At 32.4% G+C, this 27,885-nt stretch overlaps 1 protein-coding gene across 1 annotated transcript; it reads right to left on the minus strand.

Annotated features, from left to right (window-relative positions):
• Positions 1-4,895: 4,895 nt before the first annotated feature.
• On the minus strand, positions 4,896-10,290 carry LOC7490765 (uncharacterized). Its single transcript, XM_024599885.2, has 3 exons — positions 9,932-10,290; positions 9,328-9,496; positions 4,896-8,946 (listed from the first exon to the last, which is right to left on the minus strand). The coding sequence occupies exons 1-3, from the start codon at positions 10,043-10,045 to the stop codon at positions 5,165-5,167; spliced, it is 4,065 nt and encodes a 1,354-aa protein (XP_024455653.2). The 5' UTR covers positions 10,046-10,290; the 3' UTR covers positions 4,896-5,164.
• Positions 10,291-27,885: the final 17,595 nt, after the last annotated feature.

Here is a 27,885-nt window from a genome sequence, read left to right on the forward strand (position 1 = left end):
TTGAAAAAAATCAATCAATTTAAATTCTTCTTATTTACTGCCAAAAATAAAAATAAATTGTTAAGATTGTGAATAAGAAAACAGGTAAAATTGCCTAAAAAACAAAACCCTACATAATTCCAATTATGAAGAATTAAACGAGCTTTCTTTGTGAATTTGAACCTAATCGACCCAATTAAATGCAGAATTCATCATTTGATCATAAGAAGATACATTTTTAATCGTTTGACACTACAAGCAATTATTTGAGGTTTAGGGTTGGGATTTAAAAAATGAAGGAAAAAAGATTGAAGGCAGTGGCTAGGGTATTTTTTTTTAATTTAATGATAATGTCGTTGTAATATTTAATATAAAAATTCTTTAGTCATTAAATAACATTTCATAAATAATCAGAATATTTTGTTATTTGTTTTGAGGATATGGAATATTAATGAACATTATAAATTAAATTTTTAAATACGGAATCACAATTTGAAGTACAAATTACCACCATCTTAATATCAAAAGAAGTTTTTTCATAATACAAATATTTACCAACTACGAAAATTAGATATTTAAATTCTTTTTATAGATGTCAATACTTCAACATCTTAAAATTCTTTTTATATAAGTTAGAAATCAATAATTAAATACGCATTATTTTAAAATACAAACTCTTATCATATCAATAAATCAGAATTACTAAAAATATATATTAAAAAAAAAAACACAGTAGCACGAAAGTCATTGGCTAGTTTTCCATATCAACAAGGACATCTTTCTTCTATTATTTCTCAACGGATATCACGACATCCATATGAATGGTGTTGGCTATGTTCATTGACGAAGAAAATGATAGGAAGAATATTCCACGTTATTACAAGACAAAAGGCGTTGTCTTTTCCAACACCATCAAAAGGGACCGCGACTTTTTGTTTTTGTTTCTCTGTTTCAATCCCAAGACTAGTATTTAAATTGAAGTTTTAATTATTATTTTTTAAGTATATTAAGTTAATATTATAACTATATATTTCCCTTCAAATATATATACTCTTACAATTCCACCAAACTTGATTTTATGCATATAATTAGGAAATTAGCATAAATGGACTGGGAGCATTCAATTTTATGCATATAATCAATGAAAGAGAGAATGCTGCCAGCAATAAGATGTTAGGTGGAGAGGTTCCATCCAAGAACCTCAAGTTAATTGTCCGTTGTAATTTTTCTATGAAGAAATTTATTTTCCAAACTAGTACACTGAGAAAAAGTAATTCCATGTATAAAAAACAATAATCATGCATATATTATATGTGTGAGTGTGCTCCAAGCCCAATAATTGATCACGTGTACAATAAAAACACAATCATGTGATCATCTATATACTATATATTTAATCATAGTATATAGATGATTATTGAAATAATTATTATATGTATGCTCGTTCACGTACCATATGCGCAATAATTATTCGCACGTACACTAAAATCACAATTATGTATGCCTCATCACTGGATTAATTATTATATGCATGATCGTTCATGTCCCTCAAATTCAAAACATGAAAAACTAATCTCTTCAAAACATAATCCAACTTGAAAAAAAATATAAGAAAATCAATTACTATTAAAAAAAAGTTAAATCAATGAAAACAATCAATGAAAAGGTATTAAAAAATTAAAAAAGAGACCAAATGCTATGTGCATGGCCACACGTCTGGCTTTAATAAAAAAACTCAGGCCCCTCCTCAGGCACATCGTCCACTGCTTTTCTTTGTTTTTTATTAATGGTACCTGCTACCTATTGGTTTATTTTTCGGTTGTCTACGGTGACCAGAAAACCAGGTTCTTGTTTTTTTATCTAAAAAACTTAGAGTGTGTTTGGTATTGCGGTAGCTGTTGTGGTTGTGGTTTAAAAAAAGTTGTTTTATAAAAAGTACTTTTAGTTGAGGTTGATTTGAAAAAATAGGTGTTTGGTTAAAACTGTATTTGAAATTGAGGTTGAAGAAAAAGTAGTTTAATGTGTTTGGTTAAGAATGCTTTTGAAATTGAGGTTATAAAATAATTTAAAAATATATATTAATATTAATGATTTTAAATTTAAATATTGTAAAATTAATTACTCCTATTACATCATGAAATAAAAAATACTTTATAAAAAATACTTTTTATTATTCCATTAAACTATTTATAATGTCATTACATACAAAATTCATCCGAGAAGAATTACAATTTTCATAATTTTTTTAGCGTAGATAAAATATTATCAGATTAATTCATTTTATACTAGTGTTTTTTTTAAAAAAATGTTAAAAAAATTAACACACTGAAAAAAAAAAAAAAAAAAAGAATTTCACGTGAACAGTGCAATTCTTGCACTGTTCACATGCCTCCACTGTTCACTGAACAGTGTACCAACCTCTGAATTGAGAGCCGCGCAAAAAAGCACCATTTTTCTGCTTTCTATCTGCTTGCGTTTCACACGCAATTTATGGTGGGACCATGTACAGTAAATCGCTTTTTTTGGTGCGTTTTTGACAAAACGCAAACTCTAACGTGTAGCCAAACGTATTTTTAATTTTTAGCTCAAAGTAAAAATATATTCAAAATACAATATAAATCTATAAAAATTATTTATCAATCTCAAAACACTTCAAAATCACTCTAAAAAACAAAAATCAATTGAATTAAAAAACCAAATGGACCCCTACCTATTTTTCTAGCTATGTTTAGAAAAAAATATCACTTTTATTGAACTCATTGACACTAAAAACATCCTTTATAGTGATTAAAATCTAGTCAACTGATAACTTTTTTTTTTTGTTATTTTTCGACAAGCTTCTCTCTCCCCACTCAAACTCAAAAACTAAAAAAATGAGTTTTTAGGCTAAAAGTAAAATTTCTAGAAAAGAAAAGTGAAATGGAGAAAAAAAAGAATAAGTGGACTGAAAATCACTTTTTCATATAAATTTGAGATTGGGCAGATATGTTTCTTTTTGTTTTACACTTTGATCATCTTTTATTGAATTTTATCTTTCTCTAATAAATTATAAGAAATTGAGGCTTAGGCCAGTTTTTTGCTGCTTTTTCCTTTTTTTGGGGCTGGGTCTGACCCAACCGTACGAGCTGGGCTGGACCCAGCCGGTTTCTACCCGCAAGCATGCGTGAATTGTTCACGCACGCTTGCTACAGCCACAAGGTAACTGTAAGTGCAAGTGCACATTGTTGGTGAATTATCTTGCACAGCTGGAGAAACTTACCTGGAAGCTGGACGAAGGCGATGGCGTGCTTGGGACCCCTCTGTTCCTCCTTTCGTTTTCTTTTCCTCTGGTTCTTTCTTTTCTTTTGCTTTCTCTCGATGCAACCTTTGTCTATGTTTGTTTGTTTGTTCTGGTGCTTGTCTGTGTCTCTCTATGTTTATCTCTTCTCTGTTCCTCTTCTTCGTTTGTTCCCCCCTTGGTTTCTCCTCTGTATTTTTACTTTCTTTTCGGGTTATCTTGGTTTATTCTCTTAAAAAAAAGGAATGAGAATTTAGAAATTGAAAAAAAGGTTATCTCTCACTGTGCAGGCTAAGATCCATTAAAGCATTGATTGAGAAAAAAAATTAAAATTATTTTAAAAGGATTAATTCTAACTTAATTTTTATGTATAAAAAAATAAATAATGAAAGATATTAATCTATTATTAACCAAAACTGAACGAGGAGGTAAATTTATTTTTCATCTTCTCGTAAAGTATTACATATTAAAATAATATTTTTGTTTTTTTAAATTGATTTATTTTTAATTTTATTATTCAACATTATATTGATGGAAAATTTAATTTTATAATTTATTTGGTTTATTTTTTATGAGATTATTTTAATCTTATGATTTAATTTGTGGGTTTGACATGTTAACTCTAATTTATTCAAGTTATTTTTTATATATTTTTTATATTTTTTTAATTTTATTATTTTTGAATAATTTTTTATTTTGTTTTTTAATTTCATCTTTTAATATTGGATTTATTGCAATTTAAGCTTCATAATTTGTTTTAATTTGTTTTTTATAATGTTATTACAGTCTTATAATCCGGATCATAAATTTGATAAATTAATTCAAATTAACCCTAATTAATCTAATATATTATCATCTCATTATTAAAAAAAAAAATTTAATTAAACTGCAATTTAACCATTTGTTTAAGTGTTTTTTTATCCTACCAAGTCACTCGAGACATATTTGGTCAACCTTAACACACTTGGGACACATCTAGTCCCGTAACACGGTCCAATAATCCAGTATTTGCTATATAACCTATATTACTCAATTTGTAACCTTATAGAGGAACAGTAGAAGATAGCACCATTGTTTATCATAGCAGTGAGAATTAGTGTAACGGTGTGTGTGTGTGTGTAAAAGAGATGATAACTTCAATTACAGGATCCGTATGTTTTCAAAGATGTTCAATTCACAAACCAAAGCTCTTGTTCCTCTGCATGAAGCTTGAATTCTATAGAAAGACAAGCGGATTAAGAATATAGAAGAAGAAGAAGAAAAGAATAAACCAGGGAACAAAGATGATGAAGAAAGGAAAAGATTAAACCACTGGAAAAAGGCAGAAAAGCAACCAGCACTTCAGTTCATGCATGTAAGTTCATGTATTTAAATCTGAAATTAGTAACATAACTCCAAAATTTTCGAATAACAGGGAAAAAAATGGTGGGGCAATTTCTAAATGTCCTCATAGAATCTCCAGGGGACTTCACAAAGTTTCTCATTTTTCACAAAATTCATTGTCAGGCAACAGTTTGTGAAAATTCCCAGAATACCTGTCATTGAAAAATCATTAGTTGCTAGTGATAGAATGGTCAAATCTGCAATACTGTTTAACGTTTGAGCAATTATAACATGCAATCATAGAAACAACTAGAGATGAAGCCAAACAGCTCAAACTGTTGTCGTTTTTTAAAATAAATAAATCAGACATTACAGCAGAGAAGAACCTGCTTGAGAACCATTTGAGAACTCTCTCTCTTACCATAAAGGTATGCAAATTCATGTGGTAGGTACACTGTCCCTCTAGTTTCTATAATACAAATTCGTACGGATCCAACGTGGGAAAAGGAACTTTATTTATCTCTAATCCAAATGTGTTCCTGAAAACATACTTGGAAGATTCTCAAGCATCCTTAATGATCAAATTCATTCCAAGGAATTTAGTTTCTTTTCATATAATTTGGCCCGTCGGAAAGCATCCAAAGCTTCAGCTTGCTTCCCTGCACGTTTCAGATTTACTGCCTTTACCTTCTCTGTCTTGATCCGTTCTTCCATCTGATTTCTTTCCTGGCTATTTTTTTCACTCTTGGTAGGACTAACTTTTGCAGGTCCTGGTCTCTCTGAACTTTGTGATATAATACTGCTATCTTCAATTCCAATTGCTTTCAAGGCAGATAGAAGTTGAGGATCGAGAAAATCTTCAACAACTACATCATCTACTGGTTCTGCTATGTTGACAGAAGACTTTCCAGAATCATTAGAAGACATTTCATCCAACTGGGCTTCCAGAGCCTTGGCCAATTCAAACTCAGCTTCTGCTTCTTCCACCTGGCCTTCTCTTCGCAGCTTTAGGGCCTGACGTTTGTGGCTCAGTGACTCCTGTTGCAACTTAAATCGATCACGCCCAGACAGTGGTTTTGGAGAAAATTTTGGGGCACTGGGATCCTTTTGTTGAAAAGGGGGAGCATTTGACACAGATGTTGACCCATCATGGGTACCACTTACAGGCTCAAGGGTCTCGACCTCAAGACTCTTCTCCAACAGCTTTGCCTGCCGAAGTTCCTCTCGAGCCTCCGCCAATTTCCCTTCTCTCTTTAACGCAACTGCCTTCCTCTTACGAGCCAAAACTTCTTGTTGAAGGGCATTTTTGTTGTTCTGAGAAGCCAATCCCTGAGCAGAATCTGTTCTATCAACATGGGGCTTCTTGCCTGAATTAAATGTTTCTTCTCTCTTTCCAGTTCTAACATTTTCTGTGCTTCCAAGATCCATAGGTGCATGTATCATGGAACCCATATGAACATGGGGATCAGGAAAATGGAAAACATCAGAAATAGAATTGGCTTCTCTGTCCTTGCTTCTGAGATTTTCAAGCCCACTTCTCAAGGAGCCAACATGAACATGAGGCTCAGGCAGGCAGGATATATCAGAACCAAAATCGACTTTATCTTCAAATTTTCTGGCTGGTATTTGAGGACTACTCCAATCATCACCAGTCAGCAAATCCATCGGATTCATAGACTGATGAGGTGGAGGAAAGAACTCGGTGCCTTGATTTATTCTCGAGTTACTTAAGGATCCCATTTCATCCAATAGATCAAGCTCTCCTACAGATGGACGGTTGTCTTCATTGATCTCAAAAGGCACTGGATTGACAATATCAGGACTCCATGAGGGAGGAGCAGTTTTGTCACTTCCCTTTCTTCCTAAACCAGTGAATGACTCGATAACTTTTTCATTAGGATCCACTGCTGCTGCCGCCGCCGCCAATTTTTCAATCATTTCCACTGAGTTGTTCACATTATTCTGCTTTACATGATTATTCAATGATCCAGTACTCTGATATTTTTTGTCTTCAGAAGCATCAGGGAAAAGCTCCTTCTTTGGAGCTTCCAGATCATCTATTTGGGACTCTAGTACCTTGGCCATTTTCAACAATTCCTCAGCTTCCTGATTTTCTCCATTATGCCTAAGGGAAAGGGCCTTTCTTTTCAAACCCAAGAGCTCTCTCTGGATTTCACCTTTGCTTCTTGGTCTGGCAGCTGAAATGCTGGAAGAGAGCAGAATTGTGGATGGATCAGTTGAATGCATCAAATGATCCAAAACTTGTTTAGATGGCTTTGCTTGCACGGTTACAACTTCAACTTCATCATCCTTCCACCCTAAATTCATTAGCAATGAGAGCAGGGATGGGTCATGCATATCTTTCTCTGCAATATCATCTACATCTCCTTCCTCTGCTGCACTGCTAACAGGTCTGACAATTTCATCCTTGGGCTTGTTAGACTCAATCTGAATTTCTTTCTTCCGTGTTTCCATCTCTGCAATCTGGGTCTCCAATGCTTTTGCTGCTATAAGCACTTCCTCTGCCTCGTCAATCTTACCTTCACGTCTTAAAGTAAGAGCCTTTCTTTTCAGGCCTAAAAGCTCTCTCTGTATTTCACCTTTGCTTCTTCTTGGTGTCCTCAATGAGATATTGGATGTAGACCGAGTGACTAAAGGATTGATTGTTTGAGTAGAAAGGTTATCACTTTCCTTAGGAGGGTTAAATGGAGAGTTTGCATGCTCATTGTCATCATCTTTCCAACCTAAGTTCCTTAAGAGTGAAAGGTATGCTGGGTCATGCATATCTTGATCTGTTACATCCTCCTCCCCTTCTCTAATTGGTGGACTTCCAGAAATACTAGGATGTTCATTTTCCAAATCTGGGTTCTTACTCCCAACAGCCACCTGTTTCCCTTTGACATTTGAAGCATTGTCTATCTCTTCAAGCTGCTGTTCAAGAACCTTGCCTTTCTTCAACTCTTCCTCTGCCACATCCAATCTACCTTCCCTTTTCAAAGCAAGAGCCTTCTTTTTTATAGCCAAGAGCTCTTTCTGAATCATCAATCTACTTTTTGGTGCAGGTTTAGAACTCGGAGTGCTCTTTGCATTAGTGTTTTGGGAAGGTGAACTTTTCATCATTCGTGTGGTATCATGTGCAATTAAGCTGCCCACTTCACCTCCCAAGCTTTCAAGGTCCCTCTCAAGCAACTTTGCCTTCTTTAGATGAGCCATAGCCTCTACAACATTGCCAGCTCGTTTGTGATTAAGTGCTTCTCTTTTCAGTGAAAGAATTTCACTTCGTAGAGTTTCCCTATCAATTGGGACAGACTGTGTAGCAGTGGTTTCCAAAGTATCAGAATCATCAGTCCAGCCTAATGATTTAAGTGTAGCAGCTAATTCTGGATCCACCAGATCCTCATCTGTCACTTCAAAGTTACCATCAACATGGAGATCATCAGCTGTGCCCACAAGGTGATCAAAATCAAAACCATGACCCTGCTCATCCTCAGCAAATAGCTTGTCTTCTTGATCACTGTCCATGCTAGAGATTAAAGCAGATATCTCATCATCAGAATCTTCATTCACACCCAACAACTCCTGTTCTTCAAGCTGCTGTTCTAAAACTTTTGCTTTCTTCAATTCTTCCTTGGCTTCGGCAAGCTTTCCTTCACGTTTCAAAGCTAGCGCCTTTCTTTTAAGTTCAAAAACCTGGGTTTTGTCAATGCCACTGCTTCCCGTGTTCTTATTAGTTCTACCAGAGATTTCTCCAAGAAGAGAAGACAGTTCACCCTCCAAACTCATTTTCACCAGTTTTTTGTCTTTGTCATGGAGATCCATATCAGACCACCCTAGTTCTCTGAGTTCAGCAGTAAAGCTGTCCTTTTCATTGACTTGAGCAAGGCGTTTACTTTTTCTGACAGATTCTTTGGGGCCATCTTCATTCTGAATCTCAACTGTGTTGCTAGAAGACAAAACCTTCCGACGATTTTTTCTAGTAGACAATTCCAAAGCATCAGCCTGCCTCTCAAGCTCCTTTCCTCTCTTAAAGGCTTTCAAGGCCTCCTCAGACCTCCCCTCAGCTTTCAAAATTTTATACCTCTTCTTTTCATCCAAAGCTTGTTGATGTAATTCCTCAGGAGTGGTTGATCCCACCTCACTATATACATGATTGCGATCATCCACAGAATGACTTCTATGTATTTCTCCTCCATCCAGAGCATCAACTTGTTGAGTATTTGAGTAGGAAGCACAGCTACTTGCCCTTTGAATGCTAGAAAACATGTCAGTGTTCGACTGTCGTCCTGATGAAGAAGATTCCTTTCTATCAGTGCCTAGAATCTCATTCAAAATTTCATCCTCGTTCTTTGGCATCATTCTTGAACTTCCTACACAAAAATCCATCTAGGTTTAGACAAAGGTACCGTTTAAAAAGAAGATGCATTGTATCTCACAGTGCACATATTCATGAACATCAGACAGTGTGCATTTGCATGTCCAAACATCATTTCATGAGCTAGAGAAATGAACTTCAACACAAACTAACAGATTTTCCAAAGTGATTATTAAGCCAGGGAAAGAACGAAGGGGGCTAAAAGTAACCTTTCTATAAACTTGAGTAGCCAAACAACAATCCTTAGATATATTGAATGAATGAAGAACTAGAAGGACAAAGAGAATTTTGCAGTGATGCAATGAGTAAAACAGTACATAAATGAGCTATGTAATGCAAGAAACATCAATGATCATAATCAAAAACTAAAAAATACCTTTCCCAGCTCTATTCTTGTGTCCGTACCGCGTCTCAAAACATGCAGCCTCTTCTAACTTTTTACAAGGATCACAAATACGCACAGAAGAATCACCTTGACCTCGCAAAACCATTCTTTGCTGAGTGCAATTGCCACAAAACAAACCTCCACATCTTCGGCAATAATGCTGCAAATCCAATTACACATGAATCAATATTTCATAAAGTCTAGGCAAGATAAAAACCCATATGGAAATCAACAGTCATCTCATTATAAAATCCGATAAACAAGCTTGCATGATACTAAGAACCAATAATAAACTTATTATAGATTTTTAACATACAAAATTAAATCAAAAGCTAAAACTTATGACAGTTGATATCTACAACAAGCACAAGTCTAATAATTATGAATAACTTCAACTTATGATCCAAATATTCCTAACTAAGCTATAAGTGAGCATCATAACATAGAAATCAAAGAATGAACAAATCATGATCAAGCGATTATACAAAGAGAGAACTGAAAGAAGACATTTGGTGACATGGGTATTGAAGAAAAGATAAAAAAAGATTGAAAAGGTTCAATTTTTACTTTAATAATAATTAAAAAAAAAAAACACCTTGCGATTGATGAAAGTGAACTGAGAAGAGCATCCCTGACAATGTGAAGCATCAGCTACCCAATCATTCCCTCTCAATGATGGCCTTGCTGGTAATCTAATCTTCTCCAACATCTCTCTTTAAGTATAAATACAAATACAGATCAATCTCCACCTCTTTTCCTCGTTAATGGTCAAGAAAACATCAAGGAAGAAACAGGTCAAAAGGGCTATCTGGGTCTTATTTATGTGCTGTTTTAATGGAGAAGTAAATGAGGCAATGCAAGTTTTCTTGGTCTGTGAGTGACTTTTTACGTTAAAGACATGGATGAGTTGATGAAGACGACGGGGAAAGGACTTCGTGTTCGGTCGATTAAAAGCAATTACCAGTACGAACGACTCGTCTTGTACAGGGATTTTTCATTTTACTGCTTATTAATTATTGGGTGAACTTTTTTCTTTTCTTTTTTCTTGAGATAGATGGATAAAATATATATATATTATTTATCCTATGAGTTAAACATTATTGAACCTGGTATTTTATAATTAAATTTAAAAAATATAGTATTGTTTCTGTGTTTTAATTAAATTATCACAAAAGAATTTCAATATCATCTTTGATAATTCAATAGCTAATGGACTTAAGAGAATTGTTTTATTTTATTTTATTTTATTTCCTTTATTTTTATTTTATATATTTAAATTAAGAAATTTGAGACATAATAATCAGCAAATCAATATATCAATTGTTATATCAATAAATATACTAATTTAATAATTAATTTGTTAAATTATCCACAACTATGTTAATATATCAGTTGATGTACATTTTTTTCTAGAATTACATTTTAGTATTGGAAAAAAATATAGTTGAACTCTTTAAAGATTTGATAAAATATCTTATATTATAGTATCTTTAAAAAGTACTCAAAAATCTTCTTTTAAAAAAAAAAAAGACTTTGATAAAAATCAAAAAGTGAATTCACTATTGAAATTCGTTTATTATTCACATAGAAAAATTCCCCTGTTTTGAGAATTATAAAGATAATATTGAAAGGTTTAGAATGTTAATATTTTTTTCAATTTATAATGGCAAAGTAAATTATGGGATTGAACATGGTGGCCATTAGCTAGAGGGTTGCTAGTATTGGATTGGTAGTGGTATGGTACCCAAACATGTCCTAATTTAAATTGATATGGATTTAAATTTTCAAACTGAGCTTTTAGGGTTAGTTTTATAGAGTGATTAGAAATAAGTGTAAATTGTATTTTAAAAATTTTAATTTTTTTTTAAAATAATTTTTTATATATGTTTTCAAGTCGTTTTAATGTACTAATATCAAAAATAATTTTTAAAAAATAAAATAATTTTATTTTAATATAGTTATAAAAAAAAAGTACTTTAAACTGTCATCACCGTCATAATTTCAAACAAGCTCCTAGTAATTTTGATAATGACCGTGGGTTTTTTCTTGGAAACTTAACCATAATAAATAATAAAAGGACAAAATGCTTCTTTTCTTTTTTATAATTTCCTAGAAAAATCAAAGAAATAAAAGAGGATGTTTCTCATTAATATATTAGCTATATATTAGCTATATATATATATATATATATATATATATATATATATATATATATATATATATATAAACTCACCATGTTCAATTGAGTATCAAGCAATCTTAAATTGTCATCTATACAATATTTGAGTTAAAAAATGTGTTGAAATCTTAAATTTAGGATTTGAATTTTATAATTAATTTGGTAATATGAAGTTGAAAACTCAGGTGGATCATATAATTTGACACTATGAATTAAGAACTTCTCCCATAAGCCAAGTGAAAGTGTTTGTTTATGTTAGTGGAACAATTTTAAGTAAGAGTTATATATAAGAAGAGAGTATAGTACTTTTAGGGTGTGTTTAGTAATAGAAAATGGTTATCTTTATTTTTTAAAAGTTTTTTTCCTTTTTTAATAAAAAAATGAAAAACATGTTCATTTGTTGAAAATAAAAATGAGTTTTTTCCACTAAAAAAGCTAAATCCAATACATCAAAATTACAATTATTTTTTATAAAAAATCAAAACCATAATTTATAATAGTAATCTTAATAATTTGTATTTGTTACAATCTCATTATAGAATATTAATTTTATTTCATTCAAATTAAAAATTAATATGAAAATGTTATATTGTTAACTCAATAAAAAAACTTTATATTAGATTTATAATAAAATTTAAATTTATAATACTAATTAAATATGAAAATATAAAAAATAATTTTAATATTTTACATTGCTAAAAAATTGCTTATATATTAAACAAAAATTGTATCATTAATTTTTTTTCTTTATTTGAAAAAAATGAAAAACTATGAACAACCTGCTTTTTAAACTCGATATAAATTTGAAAAATTAAAAGATTATTTTTTAATTTTTGGATGGAGAAATATTATGTTTAAACATAAAGTTTTAATTTTTCAGAAAATTAAAGTATTACTCTGTTTTCAAACAACTCCTTAATACGTTTATAATATTATTCTTGCACTTCTACATCATAACAATAAATGGGAAACCTTAGTTTTTTTTTTATTTTTAATGAATGATGAGAAGTTTATTAATAGTGGATATAGCCATTAAGAGTTTATTTGGCAGTGTGGTTGCGGTTGCTTTTTAAATAGCTTTTCGTGCCAAAATGCATGTCAATGATGTTTTTTTATTTTTTAAAAATCATTTTTGACATCAGCACATCAAAATGATTTGAAAACACTAAAAACATATTAATTTCAAGTTAAAAAAAAATAAAATTTTTTTAAATTTTATCAAAAATACTTTTAAAATGCAGAAACAAACAGACCCTAAAAGCAACAAAAGGATGAAACAGGGTTAGAGTTTCAGGCTCCTTACAAGCAAGCTATAATAACAAAGCAACTAAAACAGCTTCTGTATGGTTGTTTTTTTTATTTTTATATTTTAAAATTAATTTTTTAATTAATATTTTTAGATTATTTTGATATAATAATATTAAAAATAATCTTAAAAAATTAAAATATTTTATTTTAATATATTTTCAAATAAAAATTATAATTATATCAAACTAACAGAACCTGCCATGTTTTTTTTTTAAAATCGAGAAGTAGCATATAAAAAGTCCAAGGGTAACCACGAAAAACCTAAAAGACCTCACTCTATCTTCTCCACACAGAAGCCGCCGTCCCCTGCTTTTGCCTTGGAATTTTCGGCTCCCTCTCCCAGCCGCTACTCACCTTTCTTCGTCCCCAGAAGCCAGAGAGCCCCTCACTGTTCTCTTCGAGCCGCCACCTTCACTCTCATTTTCCCTCCGCCTTCTTCCTCCATTTCCCCCGGCCACACCAATCTTCAAACTCCATTTCCCTCACTCTCTCTTCAACTGCAGCCTCCCCACAACCTTCCCCAACCACTGGTCGCCCTTCCTCTTCCCTGATATCTCCTCCACCTCCCTTCTCTATTTAGCCCCCAATTCCCTTTCTTCTTCCCCAGCCGCCTCTGTCTCTTGGCCAAACCAGGGCCGCCGCTCACTAACACAGGAAACCAACCCCACAGGCAGCCCCTTCACTTTCCTCTCAGCCGAACCATCGGCCTCCCTCTCCTGGCCAACACCAACAGACCACCACCCGATCTGTCTTCCTCTCTCGCCTGCCAAAACCAGCCACTCTCCCCTCTTCCCTCTTCCCTCAGCCGCACACCGTCCCTTTTCCTCTCTCAACCATCCCCCTCACTCTCCTTTTCCCTCGAGTACCAGCCAAGACTTTTCTCTTCCCCATCGCCAGTTCCCTTCATCTCCTTCGACCAGAACCGCAGCCACCTCCCCTCTCTCTGTCATTTTCCATCTTCTGCAACCATCCTCTCCCTCACAGACCCATAGCCTCAGCCACGGGCCACCTCTCCATCTCCATCATTTCCTAGCCGTCCTTCCTCCCCCCCCCCCTCTCAGCCCACAGCTCCTTCCTCCTGAACCAGCCGCCAACTCGCCAAGGCATCACTCCTAGCTAAAACCAGAGCCACCTCCCATCTCCTCTCCCTCTCCGATCTCCACCTTCTTCCCAGGCCAGCCGCCAGCCGCCAGCCCGCCAACGCCTCTTTCCTCAGATCTGCCAGCTGAGAAAGGGAAGAACAACAAACCAAAAAGAAAAAAACAGATCTCAAAAAAATAAGTGAAGAAAAGTTAAAATCATCTGCTGTATGTGTGTTTTTTCTCTTGATGTGGGTTTCGCTTGTTGCAGCTTATGAACCCACGACCCGTGCTGAAAATTTAAAAGTAAAAGCAGGGGCAGCAACTTTCTGGGTATAGAAAATAAATTTAGATTATTTTTAGAGTTTTTTTTAGAGTTTTTTATGGATTTTATTTTTATTTTTTATATGATTTCTCTTTAATTATTTTAAAATTTTTTTATCCTTTTTGTATGTGTTGGAGATGAATATTTATAAATACAGTGATTTTATCTCTAAATATATTAATTTTTATTTTTTTAAATTTTGATTTTTTGATTTTAATTTTTTTTTTAAATGAACAATATCAGTGTGGATCGGATTTAATGAAAAAAATTAATAATTTTAAAAATTAAAATATTAGAATTTGATTTGATAAATTTTAAAAGATAATATTTTTTAAAAAATTAAAGTTAATTTTTAATATATTTATTTTTAAAATCATTAATTTTTTTATTGAGTAAGAAAAATCAAAATTTGCAAAAAAAAAAGTTGAGAAACACACAAAAGAAAGGGAAATTTTTTAAAAGAATCAGGGGGGGAGTCATATGAGAAGTAAAAGAGGAGAAACACAAAAAACTCTAAAAAAAACTTAAATCGATTTTCTCTACACAGAAAGTCTTCATCCTTCTACTTTCGCTTTTGAATTTTCAGCTTCCTCCTAGTGACGGGGTGTGGGTTCATGTGTTGCTGCAAGCAAAATCCACGAGATTGGTGGATCTGGGATATCTTCTCCTCTCCCCTTCTGCACCGGTGGTGACAACCATCGTTACCTGCAAAAGCAACAAAATTGCAACAAGTAGTTTGTTTTAGGTTTTTTTTTTGTTTTCTTCCTCAGTTTTAATTCTTTTGCAGATGGCTGGAGAAGATCCAAGGACTGGCGACAATCTGTTGGAGGAGCGTGGAGTGACTCGTATGGTTTGAGACTCGCTGGATCGAGTAGATCGTTGACCCTTTTTTCTTCTTTGGTTGGCAGTGAGGCATACAGAGGAGAGGTTGGTTCGAGCGACAGTGGAGATGGAAAAGCTGGGGAAGACGGAGGAAGAGTGAGGGGAAGAGAGGAAGTGCAATGGTCAGGGCTATTCGAGTGGTTGAGTTAGCAAATGGGGAAGAGGGTGAGGTGGCTGCCGATAGGGAATGGGAAGGATAGATCTGGGGAAGAGAAGGAAATGTAGGGAAGCTTATGTTGATGAGGGAAATAACGGGGCTCTGGTTTGGTTTTGGGAATGATGGGGAAACGGTGAAGGAGGGGAAAATGAGGCTCTGGTCTTGGGAGATGATGATGAGGATGGGGGATCAACTGAGAGAGGGGACCGTGGGTTTGTAACTGGCTGAAAAGGGAAGATGGGTCGGCTAGGAGAGGGAGAGTGACGACTAAGGCAAAAGAAAATGTAGGTTTAGGGTTTTTTATGGTTCCATAATGGCTTCCCCTAAATTCTTTTAAAAAATTTATCTTTTTTTTTTTGTGTATGTTGTAGACACCTAATAAGTAAAGTGACTTCGTCTCCAAATAAATTGCTCTCTCAACTTTTTTTTTTTTTCAAATTTTGATTTTTTTTATTTTTTTGTGTTTTGATTTTTTTAAAAACGAGCAATATCAACATCGACTCTATGAAAAAAAATCAATGATTTTAAAAATTAACACGTTAGAAATTGATTTAATAAATTTCTGAAAAAAACCAAAAATAGCAAAAAACAACGAAAACTAAAAAAAAAAATACATTCATAATATATTTGCATTGTTTTTATTATTTTCAACGTCGTCTCAAAATAATTTAATTTTCAAAGGTCCTTTGAACGCGTTCGACTTCTAATGCGTCAATTTTTAAAATCATTAATTTTTCTCATTGAGTCGATGTTAATATTGCTCGTTTTTAAAATACAAAAAAAATCAAAATTTATAAAAAAAAAAAACCATAAACCCTAAGAAGTTGAGGACTAATATGTTTGAAGATAAAGTCACTTTATCTATAAATAGGTGTCTACAACACATACAAAATAAATGAGGGAAGATTTTTGGAAAGAATTAAGGGGGAGCAATATGGGAAGTAAAAGAGGGGAACCATAAAAAACCCTACAAGAAACCTAAATCTATCTTCTTTACACAGAAAGTTGTCACCCCTTCGCTTTTGCTTTTGAATTTTCGGCTTCCACTCCCAATCGATACTCACCTTTCTTCTTCCCCACATACCATTTTTTAAAGCTTATGTTAACGAGGGAAATAGAGGGGCTCTGGTTTGGTTTTGGGAATGGCGCGGGTAAACGATGAAGGAGGGAAAAGTAAGGCTCTGGTTTTGGGAGATGATGGTGCGGATGGGGGATCAGCTGAGAGAGGGGACCGTGGGTTTGTGGTTGGCTTAAAAGGGAAGATAGGTTAGCCAGGAGAGGGAGAGCGGCGGCTAGGGTAGAAGAAAATTTAGGTTTAGGGTTTTTTGTGGTTCCCTAATGGTTTTTCCTAATTTTTTTTCAAAATTTTTTCTTTTTGTGTGTATTGTTGACATTTATTTATAGGTAAAGTGACTTTGTCTCCAAATATATTGGTCCCTCAACTTTTTTTTTTTTTTTTGTATTTTGAAATTTTTTAAAAACGAGCAATATCAACGTTGACTCAATAAAAAAAATCAATGATTTTAAAAATTAATGTGTTAGAAGTCGATTTGATAAATTTTCAAAAAAACCAAAAATAGCAAAAAACAAAAAAAATACGTTCATAATATATTTGTATTGTTTTTAGCATTTTCAACGTTGTTTCAAAAGAATTTAATTTTCAAAGGTTTTTTAAACACGATCGACGTTTAACACGTCAATTTTTAAAATAATTGATTTATCTTATAGAATCAACATTAATATTACTCGTTTTCAAAAAAAATTAAAATATAAAAAAAATCAAAATTTGCAAAATAAAAATAAAAATTGAGGAATCAATGTGTTTGAAGAAAAAGTCACTTTACCTATAAATAAGTGTCTATGAGTGTGTTTGGTATTGCGGTAGCTGTTGTGGTTGTGGTTTAAAAAAAGTTGGTTTATAAAAAGTACTTTTAGTTGTGGTTGGTTTGAAAAAATAGGTGTTTGGTTAAAACTGTGGTTGAAATTGAGATTGAAGAAAAAGTAGTTTAATGTGTTTGGTTAAGAATGTTTTTGAAATTGAGGTTATAAAATAATTTTAAAAAATATAAATTAATATTGATGGTTTTTAATTTAAATATTGTGGATTTAACTATTGCGGTAACATTATGAAATAAATCATACTTTATATAAAAAAAATTTATTGTTCTATTAAACTATCTACAATTCCATTACGTACAAAATTTATCTGACAATAACTACAGTTTTCATAATTTTTTAGCGTGTAATAAAATTAGATAAAATATTATCATGTATAAAATTCACGCTAAACTAGTTTTTTTAAAAAAAATTAACAAAAAAAAAACTTAACACACTAAAAAAAAAAAAAAAACAACAACACCGCAGTGCAAGTGAACAGTGGAAGAGAATTGCACTGTTCATTTTTTTAACATGAACAGTGCATCATTTGCACTGTTCACGTAATTGCACTGTTCATTAAACAGTGCAATTACGTGAACAGTGCAAAAAAAGCAAGCAATTCTTGCTTTGCAAATACTGCATTTCCAACGCAGAAAAAAGGTGGGACCCAATGAACAATATACCATAATTTTTTATAACCAAACGGCTATAACTATGTTTTAAAAAAAATACAGCCGCAGCCGCAGAGCCAAACGAGCTCTATAACACAGAGAGATATTTTTAAAAAGAATTGAGGGGAAGCAATATGGGAAATAAAAAAAGGAAACCATAAAAAACCCTAAAAAAAACCTAAATCTATCTTCTCTGCACAGAAAGCTGCCGCCCCTGCTTTTGCTTTTGAATTTTAGGCTTCCTCTCCCAGCCGTTACTCACCTTTCTTCTTCCTCACAAACCAAAGAGCCCTTCACTGTTCTCTTCACCACTACCGCCTCACTTTCCCCTCTATCTGCCAAAAGCAAACCAAAAACTAGCTCCTGCTCCCAGCTTTTTCCCTTTTCTTCTTCTTCTCCACCGAGCTTCCCCATCTCCCAAAACTAGCCAAACCTTTTCCCGTCATCTTCCCCTCTCCCAACTGACCCATCAGCCTCCCTCTTCTGGCGAACACCAACAGACCACCACTTGGCCTCTCTTCCCCTGATCTGTCTTCCTCTCTTCTTCCTGTCCCGACCAAACCCAAACCAGTTCTCCAAGACTCGAACCAACCTCTCCCTGCTGACCGAACCAGGTCTCCATCTCCACCAGTCGCCGCCCAACACTCCCTTCTTCTCCATACCAAAGCCTTCAAACACCGGCAGATCCATCACCTTCCTCGTTCAACCGTTAGCTACTCAACCACCAGATCTGCCACCTACAGAACAAGAAAAACAAAACGAACCGAGGACGAGAGAAGGCAAAAAATTAAACAGATCTAAAAAGGATTAAAATCAACTGTTTGTTGCATTTTTTTTCTCATGTTGCAGATCACGGTGAAAGCCACCACGGGCAGTGAAGGGAAGAGAAGAAGAAGTCAATCCAGATCCCCCTCGTTCCCTGTTTTTTTTCTAGCGGCGACGCATGAAACCACGTGCCCCACTGTTCCTGACACCCAGAAATTTCCAGCATTGTTCCCGAGTTCAAGCAACTTTTTCCAAATGATTTTTGATCTTTGGAAGGTTCATTTTGTAATTTTTACATGTTGGCTGGAATGTGTATTTAAATTATTGTTAGCATTTTAAATTTCTGTGACATTGGAAACTTGTAATTATGGGCGTGGGAGTAAATTATAATAAAAAGAGAATGTGTCTGTGTTTGTATTTTTTTAATGTTAAAATAAAAAATCCAAAAAAAATAAATGATTTAATTTACATATGGCTAGATTTTTTTAAAAATATAAAAAATCATATTGTATTTTACATGAAAATCCTAGAATATGTTTTTGCATATATTTTAGGATTTAATAACAAGTTTATTAAAATTGTGAGAATTTAGTTTATATTTTAAAAAATATCAAAAAATATTTTTTTAAAATTTAAAATTACAAATTTATACATAAAACATGTTTTTGATATTAAATAAAATGGTACTTTTATTTATTTTCATAACAACGATATAACAGTTAGATTTTGATTTTTTTTTTACCGAGAAGAACTTTTATTTTGTTTTCATATTAATGTTAGAACATTTAGATTTTCTTTACATGATAAGAATAAGATCTTTTTATTGATGAGAATTTTTTTTTCTTTTAGGATCTTCTTATTGATAAGAACTTTTTTTTTTTAATAAGTCGTCAACAAGACAATCATCAAAATCTTTAAACTACATTTAAATCACAGAGCAGCTTATCTCAGGTAAGGTGTCCTAGGATGCTAATACATTTCCTAGCCACAACCAGTTCTTTACTTTTGAATCTCTGACAAGACCAATATACCCGAGTTTCCTAGTGATCCTGAATCAAATACTAGGTGACGACTCTAAAAAACAAATGACAATTCACCTCAACACTGCGCAAGCACGTGCGACAAACTCGCTAGGCCAAAACATAACCAAACATCAAGCATAAAAGATGTAATAAAACTATAACTATACTACTAAATTAGCTTTCATATTAACTCCCTACCTAACCAAGTGTTTCGCTACATTATTTCTTTATGTGAACTTGTGTAAAATTCACAGAAGAAAGCATGTTACATGCATTTGAAATATCATTAAAATGTCAAAGCATCATGGTTGCATGATATGTTTGAATTAATCCAAGTATTGGCATTGTATAAATCAAACTCTACAATCCGTCTTCAAAAGAAATGTAACAATAATCAATATCTAATTGAAGAGCTTTTGAAATATTAAAATCTCAATTACATTGGACTCCTTAATACTTGTAGAATATGAGAAAATACAAAGAAAACTATCCTCATGATCTCTTAGTACACCGCTAATTTCAGAGGGAACTAGTTTGTCATTTGTAGAGGCATCTGCAATCTACTTTAACTATCATGTCTGTCTTCGCAATCCAGATGTAGAGTCTCTCAAAAACCTAGTTTGATTTGAATTTATAACCAAATCAAAATTCTTGATTACCTCCCGGATCTCCCAAAACAAATAATTAATAGAATTATTTTGAAAATCAAATCCCATTATGCTTATAAACTTCAATCTCACTTCACACTCATTAAAGAAAAGTGATATATCAGTTTTAGTTTTCTCCATGCCATAGGTATAATCATCTTTATTTGTCCCCATTATATCTGATGTGGAAAGCACATCACCACCATTAACCTTGGTAAAGGGAGAAGTTTTCATGGTATGCTAAATAACATCTAAAACCCTCCAATGTCTTCCAAGAAATAGTAACTTCATAGCTATTCCAGTTATCTGTGAAAATAATATCCTCTATGGAAGTTCTATTATGAGAAGTGCTAATTAAAATTTTTGCCTTAGATAAATTCTCAAAAGAACTTGTAAAATTGTCCACACCAATCACTTAATCATGAGAAGGTATAATAGCTTGAAACTTTTCCTTTGTCCATGCCGATAATAGTGAACTAGCAATCTCAATCCAACAAAAGCAGTCAACAACATTATCTGATGCACTCCAAGGCTTGACATCATCAGAAAAACGACGACAACATAGACTTCATGTACCCTAAGGAGTATCTCATAGATCTAATACCATCAAAAGTCAAAATAGCCCTTGATGCCTCAAGAAAACCTAGTTTGAGAAAAGATAAACCATAATTGGTTAAGTCTTTTGCCAAGGTAACATAATTCACTCCCTTCAAAATATCTCAAACCAAACTGCAATTTAGCCACTCTTTTGTATCATTTAAGGAAATTGCACACACAGACCTTTTATCACAATTAAAATTTTCTTCGAAAACCTCTATATAAGTCTATTTGTCTCTAAGTTTCAATAGAGCTAATTCTACAAGTGATATCGTAATAGGTTTTTCTAATGGCTTTGTCACTCTAACAGTCCTAGTAGGTTTTCTTTCCTTTTATCTCTCGAACTTGGCATAATTAGCATGAAGCTTGAAACTTCCATACCAATTCTCATTAAGAGATTTCATAATTGTATCAATGCTTAACTCTGATGCAATCTTGACAAAGCCAAATCCTTATCCTCTCTTATTTTATTTTTGAGCAATATAGAGGTCTAAAACATCTCAAAAAATCAGAAACTATTTTCTCAAAACATTGGCCTTCAACCAAACCGGAATCATCCAAAATAAAAGTTTTGGAAAATATTGATATTAAAAGCTCAGATGGTTGATAACTTGTAGCATATAATGTTTGGTAAGCTAGATGACCGATAGCTAGTACCTATAAAAGATCCTCTTTAATGGATGTGGGGACTCTTTGATGGTAAAGTTAGTAACTTTATAGAGAGAGAAATGCAATTATATTCTAGAAAGAGATGCTTTGAAAATATATATGCAATAGATAATGAAAAGATTGTAAACCTTTGGCTTGAAGGATTCATTGTGTATTTATAGCACATGAATCTTATCTTTTTATAGAGAGAAGGGGCTGGAATGTAATTTTATGTTTGTGATATTTTAAGTTATATTCTACTAAAAAACTCAAAATAATATGTATTGGGTCAATATAAAATATTGAGGGACCCACATGGGGTCCTGAAAAAATCTTTAGCGAGTGTTGGGCTCGGGCCCATTAGAAATGAGAAATGGGTTCAAGCGCGTTGCCTGAACCCAAACATGTTGGGCTCGAGCGCGCTCCCGAGCCTAAATCCACGGGGCATGTCACGTCCACGCTGGGCGTACACCCTGCATACGCTCGGGCTTCTTGCCCTAGCCCATGTCCTATAAAGAGTTGGGCTTGGGCAGTAGCCTAGGCCTCTTGCGTTTTGGGCTCGGGCTACCATGCTCAATGGATGTTCTTGAAAAAATACCAACGAACATTATTTATCGATGATCCTATATGCATTGAACACAATGAATAGTTTCAAAATAAAAGAAGTGAACAAATTGGACTGTTCAACATACAAGAAGGGAACATAAATGGCTCCTTGGTTCAAACAAATTGGAAAGCTGAAAAGTGAAGAATTACCATCTTCAAAGATGTTTTTTTTCCCATGTGAACCCATGTTTTATGCTACATATATATTGCAATGGTGATATCAAGAATGTTGGTCCATGAAGCTCCGATGGTAGGAGAGAAGCATCTATAATTCAACTTGCATTTAATGTGCATAAAAAAAAGGACGTCCAACACTCCATTGTTTTTCCTAAATTTACTACCCCTCTAACTTCAGCACTCGCTCATTCTTCCTTCATTTTTTTTCAAATCAAGTGCACTTGCTCATTGTTCATTATTATTATTATTATTATTATTATTATTATTATTAAAAATAACAATCTCATTATACTAAAGAAATTACAATTTGTTTTAAGGGTCAAAATATTATTGAGTCGCCGTGAAGTATCAAGATTAATTCCTTTTCAAGTAAGATTTTAAATAGATATGATAGAACTAAATATTGATCAACCATTCTTGAACAGATACATTAAAAAAAAAATCTTAAATTCAAACCAACAACAAAATGAGAAATAAAAAGCAGAAAGGAAGGTTTTTTTTTTTTAAAAAAAAATGGGGGTAGTACTGTAATTGTAGTGGAGCTCTATATAAATAAAAGCATGGGACATATTTGTTTTTACATTTGTCTTATACAAGAACAAAAATGTATGGCATGGTAAAACACCATGCCTTGGTTTTTGGAACTCCATAAATTAATCTGTCTTGTTTCTCCGGGGCTCTCTAGATTTTTGTTTGTGTAGTGAGCCCTGCAACTCGCATGCTATAAGCCGCATAGGTCGCTGTTGCAGTCCACTCTCAATATTCTTTAGAAACAACCATTGATTCTTTGTTTAGGAAAGGACATGGATGCCTCCATCATCTTGGTTTGTTCAATAACCTACAAAAAGGGTATTAACCTTGTTTCACATAACTATGATATGAACATTGAATCTTTAATGTACGATGTATTAAACCATCATGACCATTATTCCACATTTTGTTTGGTTTGAAGCTGGTGGCGCCAGATCTCTGTTTGATAGGATAGGCTCACAAAAATCACAATTTTTAAACTATTCAAGAGTCATGATCATCTCTTATATTTTGTGAGCTTGGCTGCTACTGCTGCTGGTGCTCAGTGGAGACATGGGTGGTGAGTGGCCGGCGTTGATAGAGATGAGGGTGGCTGGTGTTGATTGATAGAATGTTGGATTCTTCACGGCCTGAATTAGGCTAGATTTTGTTCAAGAACTTAAAGTAAGAACAGGATTCTGGGTTGCTCTATGGTAAAGAAATTCTATTACCGGACGGAGAAAAGAGAACATCAAGTTTAATTAGGTAAACTGGTCACGGATTAATCCAATAAATCACCCAAATTTAACATGATCAATGTTCAAAATAGTTCAAAATAAAAACCAGTACAAATCAAGTTTTAGTTTGCTAATACGAGACTCGGAGTCCCGAGTTTAATATTTATGCTTCAGCGACTTTCTTCTTCTTCTTCTTCTTATTTCTTGTTTTTTGCGCCTTAAACAGTTAGATACCAGTCACACCACCCTATTTACCTCTCGTGTGAGGAACTTAATATTGTGGTTTGTTGCCATTCTAATAAACTATGTGGCATGTTAATGATTCAAGTAGCATTATTATAGAATTACTCTAAATGGTGTGGGGGAATCACTGTTCCCCACACACATTTCACTGTGGATTAGAACAGTAATCCACAGTGATTCTTCTCCTGTTTTTTTTTTCTTTTCTTTTTTTGCTAACTTTCCCTCTTTTTTTTTCGTTTTTTTTTCAAATTTTTTTTCAACTTTCCTATTTTTTTCTTTTTTTTTTCATTTATTTTTTTTTCAAAATTATTTTTATTGATTTTACCTTTTAAATATTGACCTGGTTAAAATTTTTGCTTTATAATTTTTTTTCTTTAAAATACTGTGAATTGTTGCGATGTTTTTCCACATAGTTTTTCTATTTTATTTCTTTATTTTTCAAAATTATATTTGTCGATTTTTTTTTTTATATTGAGCTGATTGAGAATTTGGTTTTGTAATTTTTTTCTTTAAAACATTGTTGATTGCTACAGTGTTTCTCCGCATGGTTTTTTTTCTCCAAAATTATCTTTTTTATTTTATTTTTTAATATTGAGCTGGTTAAAAATTATAGTTACAATATGTTAGGAAAGCACTGTAACTTTTTTTGAAAATTACTGTTGATTGCTACAGTGTTTTTTCCCACATGGTTTTTTTCTGTTTTTATAATGTTTTTTCCTAAAATTATCTTTGTCAATTTTATTTTTTAAATATTAAGCTGGTTAAAAATTGCAATTACAAGTAAATACAAGTTTTTTCTCACAAACACTATGGATTGATACAGTTTTTCCTCACATGGTTTTCTTCCAGTTTCTTTTGTGTTTTCTTTTTTTGTGATATTTTTTTCCAAAATTATCTTCGTCAATTTTTTCTTAATATTGAGTTGGTTAGAATTTAACTTTGTAATAAAGCTTAATCATGTGGGGAAAACATTGTAGCTTTGCTCATAAAACATTGTGGATTGCTACAGTGTCTCTCCGCATGGTTTTTTTTTTTAATTTTTTTCAAATTATCTTTTTTCATTTTAATTTTTTAATATTGAGTTGTTTGTAAATTATAATTACAAGTCATTACAAATAAGGCTAAATCATGTAGGGAAGCACTGTAGCTTTCATTACAAAACACTGTGAATTGCTACAGTGTTTCCAACATGATTTTTTTTCCTTTTTTTGGTGTTTTTTTTCTTCTAAAATTGTCTCTGTCGATTTTTTTTTAATATTGAACTGATTAAGAATTTAGCTTTGTAATTTTTTTCTTTAAAACATTGTGAGTTGTTGCAGTGTTTTCCCATGTGATTTTTTTATGATTTTTTCCAAAATTATCTTTGTCAATTTTTTTTTGAATATTGAGTTGGTTAAGAATTATAATTACAATAAAACTAAATCATATGAGAAAAGCGTTGTAGTTTTTCTTACAAAACACTGTGGATTGCTACAATATTTCTCTAAATGGTTTTTTATTTTATTTTATTGGGAAAAGCGCTATAGTTTTTCTCACAAAACATTGTCAATTGCTACAATATTTTTTCTCATGGGTTTTTTTCCTTCCAAAATTATCTTTGTTTTTTTTTTTTTTAATATTAAGTTGGTAGAGAATTTAGTTTTGTAATTTTTTTTCTTTTTATTAACTGAAAAGTTAAATCATGTGGCGAAAGCACTGTATTTTTCCTCACAAAACACGGTAAATTGCTACAAATCATTTTGTTCAGTCTCTAAGTTTTTGATCACCAACACAACTTTTTTTTCGTCATGAAATATTTGCTCCATCATATTTTTAATTTCTATTACTTATCTAGCGCTGGTTCACAATTATAACGCTATCAAGTGCATTTGTTTTATAAGCCTGCGGCAGCGCGCGGGCATGTCATCTCGTAGAATACTCTAAAAGGCGTAGGATATTCACTGCAGCAGCAGGTTTTTTTTTTTTTTTTTTTGCTTTTGTTTTTTTTTTACATGTTTTTTTTGCTTTTTTTTTTACCCAAAATTGATTTCTTCTTCTTTTTTTTGTTTTGTTTTTTTTAAAATTTTTTTGTTTCAAAATTATCTTTGCTAATTTTTTTAAATATTGAGCTGGTTGAAAATTTAACTATGTAGTTTTTTTCTTTAAAACATTGTGGATTGCTATAATATTCTCATACATTGTTTTTTTTTTTAATGATTTCTTTATTCTTCTTTTTTTCAAAATGGTCTTTGTATATTTTATTTTTTTATATTAAGTTGGTTGAAAATTTAGCTTTGTAGTTTTTTTTTAAAAAAAAAACAATATGGATTGCTACAGTGTTTCCCCTACATAGTTTTTGTTTTGCTGCAGTATTTCCCTATATATTTTTTAAAAAAATTATCTTTATCAAATTTATTTTTTCAATATTGAGCTGGCTGATAGCTTTAGCTTTCCCCATATGTTTTTTTTATTTTTTTTATTTTTCTTTTTTTCCAAAATTGTCATTTTTTACATATTTTCTTTTTTTTTGTTTTGTTTTTTTCAGAATTATTTTTTTTTATTTTATTTTTTTTACTGTGGTTGAAAATTTAGTTTTTTTATCTTTTTCTTTAAAACACTGTAGCTTTCCCCACGTGGTTTTTTTTTCGCTTTTGTTTCCTTTTTTGTACATTTTTTTTTTATTTCTTTTACCCAAAATTGACTTTTTTTTTTTAGATAGCCTTTGTCGGTTTTTTTTATATATTGAGCTGGTTGAGAGATTAGCTTTGTAGCTTTAAAAAAAAAAATACTATGGATTACTACAGTGTTTTCCTTACATGGTTTTTGTTTGGTTACAGTGTTTCCCCCACATGTTTTTTCTTTAAAATTATCTTTGTTAAATTTATTTTTTCAATATTGAGTTGGTTGAGAATTTAGCTTTAGCTTTAGCTTTTTCCACTTTTTTTTTTCATTTTTTTAAATTTTCCCCACGTTTTTTCATTATAATTATAATTATAATTATTATTATATTGTATTATATTATATAACTGTTTTTTTTTTTTAATGAATTTCTTTTGTTTGATTTAGTTTGTTAATATTAATTTTTTTTTTAGTTATTAGATTTTCATGATACGAATCTCGGGTTTGATGGGTTAACCTGATTTGACGAGTTATTTTTTTTCATTTAGTTTAGTTTGTTAAAGTTAATTTTCTTTCTATTTAATTATCAGACTTTCATACTTTCATGACACGTATCCTGGGCTTGACGGGTTAACTTGGTTTGATGGGTTAACCCGGTGAATTCTAGGTAAACCCGTCATTTTTTTTCTATTTAGTTATTAAACTTTCATGACGCAAATCTCAGGTTTTACGGGATAACCTGGTTTAAAAGGTTGACCCAATTAATTCAATGTTTTTTTTTTCATTAGTTTTTTCCTTCCTGTTGATTTTTTTTTTGTTTTTTTTAATTAATCTATTTAATTATCACACTTTTATGACACGACCTTATAGCCAAACCCACATCCAGTATTCATGGGTCCGGTGTTACAGCCAGACTCACTTAAACTTGGGTCATGTAAGTTTAATTTTATTATTAATATTATAAATATTACTCTTAGGTCAGGCGTTGCAGCCCAACCCAAGATTATTGGGTATAACTTTGCAGAAAAACTCAAGATTTTTATTTTTTTTATTTGTTTTAATATGTTTTATGCAAAAAAAAATGACCCGCAGCATCGTGCGGGTATCAAAGCTAGTATTATCCAAAGGACAAGCAAATCTCAAGTTACTTTCTAGCATGATGGCTCATGCCTGGCATTTCTATGAAATAGCACTGGTATTTGCTTAAAGTTGGATGGGTTCAAGACCTCAAGTTTGCTTGGTTTCAAAGAAGTGCTTTAGATAACAAATCAAAAGTATAGATTAAGGTGCAATTAGAATTGAACATTTTCCTCACTTTCACTTCGAGGATGCCAAAAGATCAATTCCAGGAAGGCCAGTGGAAAATGATAGTGCTTACATGTTTTGATAAATCCCCTGCAACGTTTTCTTAGTGGTGGTGATGCCAAAGTCTTGTAGGAGGATTGTGCTGTCCTAATGCAGTTCAATTCACTCCCACTCTGCTAAATATGTGCTCTGCACCGAGCTTTGCTAGAGTGAAA

Source organism: Populus trichocarpa, chromosome 4 (genome assembly GCF_000002775.5).
Source record: "Populus trichocarpa isolate Nisqually-1 chromosome 4, P.trichocarpa_v4.1, whole genome shotgun sequence".
NCBI lineage: Eukaryota > Viridiplantae > Streptophyta > Magnoliopsida > Malpighiales > Salicaceae > Populus > Populus trichocarpa.

Bases quoted from the DNA above. Each gene is read 5' to 3' on its own strand.
- LOC7490765 (XM_024599885.2), bottom strand. From the start codon at position 10,045: ATGTTGGAGAAGATTAGATTACCAGCAAGGCCATCATTGAGAGGGAAT. The intron at 9,497-9,931 runs GTGTTTTTTTTT...TTGGATTTGCAG, and splicing joins TCACTTTCATCAATCGCAAG to CATTATTGCCGAAGATGTGG. The intron at 8,947-9,327 runs GTATTTTTTAGT...ATTTTTGTGTAG, and splicing joins CAAGAATAGAGCTGGGAAAG to GAAGTTCAAGAATGATGCCA.